Consider the following 4,066-nt stretch of genomic DNA (forward strand, 5'->3'; position numbering starts at 1 on the left):
AACACCCTAATTGACGCGAACTCTAAAGATAGATCTATCGGGCCCAACAAGCCCCATCCAAAGTACCGGATGCTTTAGTACTTCGAAATTTATATCATGTCCGAAGGAGGATCCCGGAATGATGGGGATATTCTTATATGCATATTGTGAATGTCGGTTACCAGATGTTCAATCCATATGAATGATATTTTTGTCTCTATGCATGGGACGTATGATTATGAGAAATGGAAGTATGAAATCTTGTGGTCAATTAAAATTATGAAATGATTCTTTATGATAAACTAATGAACTCACCAACCTTTTGGTTGACACTTTAAAGCATGTTTATTCTCAGGTACGAAAGAAATCTTCCGCTGTGCATTTGCTCATATTAGAGATATTACTTGGAGTCATTCATGACATATTTCAAAAGATGTTGCATTCGAGTCGTTGAGTTCATCAAGATTATTATTAAGTCAATTATATTTGGATATATTATGAAATGCTTTACATGCTTGTCAACTGTCGATGTAACGAAAGTTTGTCTTTTAAAAACGAATGCAATGTTTGTAAAATTTATCATATAGAGGTCAATTACCTCGCGATGTAATCAACTGTTGTGAATCGTTTGTAATCGATATGGACTTCGTCCGGATGGATTAGGACGGGTCTCTACACATCTGTCTCGTTTCGGTACACTTTATCACTTTTCAGTACTGTCGCGTTTCACGACAAACATCACTGAAACACGATAAACATCACTGAAACACGATAAACATCACCCGAACCCGATAACTGCAGCTCATTTGTATTGATCTTCTTTGCACCCAACATATCTTTCTAAGTGATTCTCAATGTTTGACTTTGACCAGAGGCGAAACTAGAATTTTTTCACCTGGGGCAAAAATAATTTTTTAAACAGTAGAAATTTTTTTGGACAAAATTTGAAGATTTTGGGGGAAAAGTTGGAGATTTTGGGGCAAAATTTGAAGATTTTGAGACAAAAGTTGGAGAATTTTGGGCAAAATTTGAAAGTTTTGAGGCAAAATATGTAGGTTTGGAGGCAAAAAAAAAAAAAATCCACCGGAGGCAAAGTCAAAAACCCCGAAATTTTTACACTGAAAAAAATATCCACTGGGGGCGCCCCTGCCCCTACACACTTTCGCCCCTGACTTTGACCCAATGTTGTCAAACTGTAGAAAACAGGAAACGATATGGTCTTAGTTTTAACTTTTAAGGACAATTCTGAAAGATTGCGCAGCCATTGGTCATAGTTTTTTTTTTCTTTCTTTTTTTTGGATATATACTTTGCTTTGTCATAGGCATAGCCATGGTCCATATAGGTACTTTTCATTTTTCTTCTTTACTTTTTTTTTCTTCCCAAAATCATTACTTTTATTAAAAAAATAAAAAAAAAACCTTCGCAAAAAGAGAGAAGAAAGCATATTACAATTATAGTCCTCCAAGCAGAAAGGAAAATTCAAGATAAAAGAAGAAAAACAACACTATAGAGCGAAAAATACGTGAACTTCATTGAGAACCTCTATAAGAATGTGAAGACAATTGGTTTGGAACCCATAAATTCCAAATGAAAAAGCATATGAAGTTTTTTCGTTATATGTGATTTCAGTGGCGGAATTTGAACCGAATACATATGGGCCGGGTGTAAAACTTTAATAAAATTTTCATTTCAAGTAGAGATAAACACTAATAAAAAGTTTATTTTTTAGTAATTTTTTTTTTTTTTAGTGTAAATTTTTTTTTTTATCCGGCTATGGCGGAAGCCCTTTCCTGCCCTCACTATAATCCGCGGATTTGTACATCACCATTTTTAAATCATATATCACTAAATATGTTTTAAATATGTTTTAAAGTGTACTATATAATATATAATGTTTAACTTTAACATTGACTAAAATATTAGTTGTAATGTAGATCATATTTTTCCCTTTGTGACAAACTTAATCAGTGAAACACCCGGACGCTTCCATTATCATTTCAGTTATCCGGTCTATTTTTCGGGTCAAACCATTTTATGAATACCCGTATGTTTTGAGGGTTAGAAAATACAAACATATTAATAGGGCCCGTTAAAGGGCCCACATCTATCTTGAAAATTGCCACCCTACCGGGGGAAAAAATAGAGGAGATCGTTCAGTCACACTGCCGCCTAAAATACACACCAAAACAGGCTCCGATGTATCAAGCAAGAACCAAAGCATCTCAAACTGTGAAATCTTTCAATTATTGTTTTAAGGTATGTAACTTTTCAAGCCGTTGTCATTCATCATCATCGTCATCAATTTCCCTCAACAAACCCTTATCATTAGTTAAAAGTTACGCCACCCCAAATTACTTTCTAAACCCTAATAAAAGTTTGGATCTTTTAGTAACTAATTCTCCGAGTCACCAAAATCCTACTAAAGTTAATACCCGGACCTACAATACGAATGTCAACAATAATTATGATCAAAAGGATGGGCAGTTACGTGGCACAATTGAGGAGCTTGATGCTTTATGCAAGGAGAGGAGATTAGAGGAAGCTGTTGAGGTTTTAGGTTTACTCGAGCAGAAAAACGTTTCTGTTGATTTAAATAGGTTTCTGTCGTTGATGAATGAATGTAGAGAGGCTCAGGCACTTGAAGAAGGTAAAAAGGTTCATGAATACCTTGTTAGATCAGTATCGGATATTGATGTTTGGAGTTATAATAAGATTATTGAAATGTATGCAAAATGCGGGTCTATGGAAGATGCATTGAATGTGTTTGATAAAATGCCGCAGAGGAATGTTAGATCTTGGGACACGATGATTACATGGTTTGCTAAAAATGGGTACGGTGAAGATGCCATTGATATGTTTACCGACTTCAAAGAAGCCGGTTTTAAACCTGATGGTCGGATTTTTTTGAGCGTGTTTACTGTGTGTAGTGTCTTGGGAGACATGAAAGAAGGGTTGTTGCATTTTGAGTCAATGAGTAAAAATTATGATACTATTCCATCTATGGATCATTATAAAAGTATAGTGGATATGCTTGGGAGTGCAGGGTATTTAAACGAAGCGTTACATTTTATTGAAAAAATGTCTATGGTACCAAGTGTGGAAATTTGGGAAACGTTGATGAATAATTGTCGTGTTCATGGGGATACAGAGCTTGGAGACCGATGTTTTGAGCTTATTGAGTTGCTAGATCCCACACGTTTAGATGAACAAACGAAGGCGGGTCTGATACCAATAAAAGCTTCTGATATTGAAGAAGAAAAAGTTCCCGACAACACAATATGGGACACCTCTCACCCTGAATATCCGAAGTTGTATAGTCAACTTAGGTGTTTAAAACAACAGATGATAGAGGTTGGCTATATTCCACAGAATAAATTTGTAGTTTATGATGTAGACGCAGAAAGCAAGGAGGAGGCTCTTTTATCACACGCTGAAATACTTGCTTTGTCTCAAGGCCTTTTGAGCAGCCCAGCCCGTAAACAAATACGGATAATAAAAAGTCTTCGGGTTTGTAGTGATTGCCACAATGCACTCAAGATTATTTCTAAGATCGTTGGAAGACTGATTGTTGTAGTGCAATCCTGCAGGAGGATGGAACATCGTTTTGAAAATGGTGTATGTTCATGTGGAGATAATTGGTGATATACTTACTACCTTTTAAAACTAATTTGCTTTTGCTAGTTTTGTTGAGGATAAGGGAACTTTCGTCATTAATTATTTTTTTAGCACATACGTACGGAGTAGTTTTAACGTTATGGATTGTTTTGACAATTTTCTTAACGTATATATGCATAATTTATTTATCATACAAAGTCAAAGCCGTGGCTATCTAATCTTTGATCAGGAGGTATATTATTATATATCATGAGTATGAGGTAATATCTCACGTCTTAGACTATACCGATGATGCAAATTTTAGAAGTTGTGAAGGTAAAATGGGCGGGCATACCAGCTGGGTAGTATTTCTGAAGTTTGGGATGGTAAAATCAATGGGTCAAAATACGATTATTATGTAACGACCCGGAAATTTCCGACCAAATTTAAACTCTAATCTCTATGTGGTTCCGACACGATAAGCAAAAACCC

At 35.5% G+C, this 4,066-nt stretch overlaps 1 protein-coding gene across 1 annotated transcript; it reads left to right on the forward strand.

The window, feature by feature from the left end:
* The first annotated feature begins 2,047 nt into the window (after nt 1-2,047).
* Nucleotides 2,048-3,688, forward strand: LOC139855642 (pentatricopeptide repeat-containing protein At4g32450, mitochondrial-like). The gene has a single exon (XM_071844885.1). The coding sequence runs from the start codon at nt 2,177-2,179 to the stop codon at nt 3,620-3,622; it is 1,446 nt and encodes a 481-aa protein (XP_071700986.1). The 5' UTR covers nt 2,048-2,176; the 3' UTR covers nt 3,623-3,688.
* The last annotated feature ends 378 nt before the right edge of the window (nt 3,689-4,066 follow it).

This window comes from Rutidosis leptorrhynchoides, chromosome 6, assembly GCF_046630445.1.
Source record: "Rutidosis leptorrhynchoides isolate AG116_Rl617_1_P2 chromosome 6, CSIRO_AGI_Rlap_v1, whole genome shotgun sequence".
NCBI lineage: Eukaryota > Viridiplantae > Streptophyta > Magnoliopsida > Asterales > Asteraceae > Rutidosis > Rutidosis leptorrhynchoides.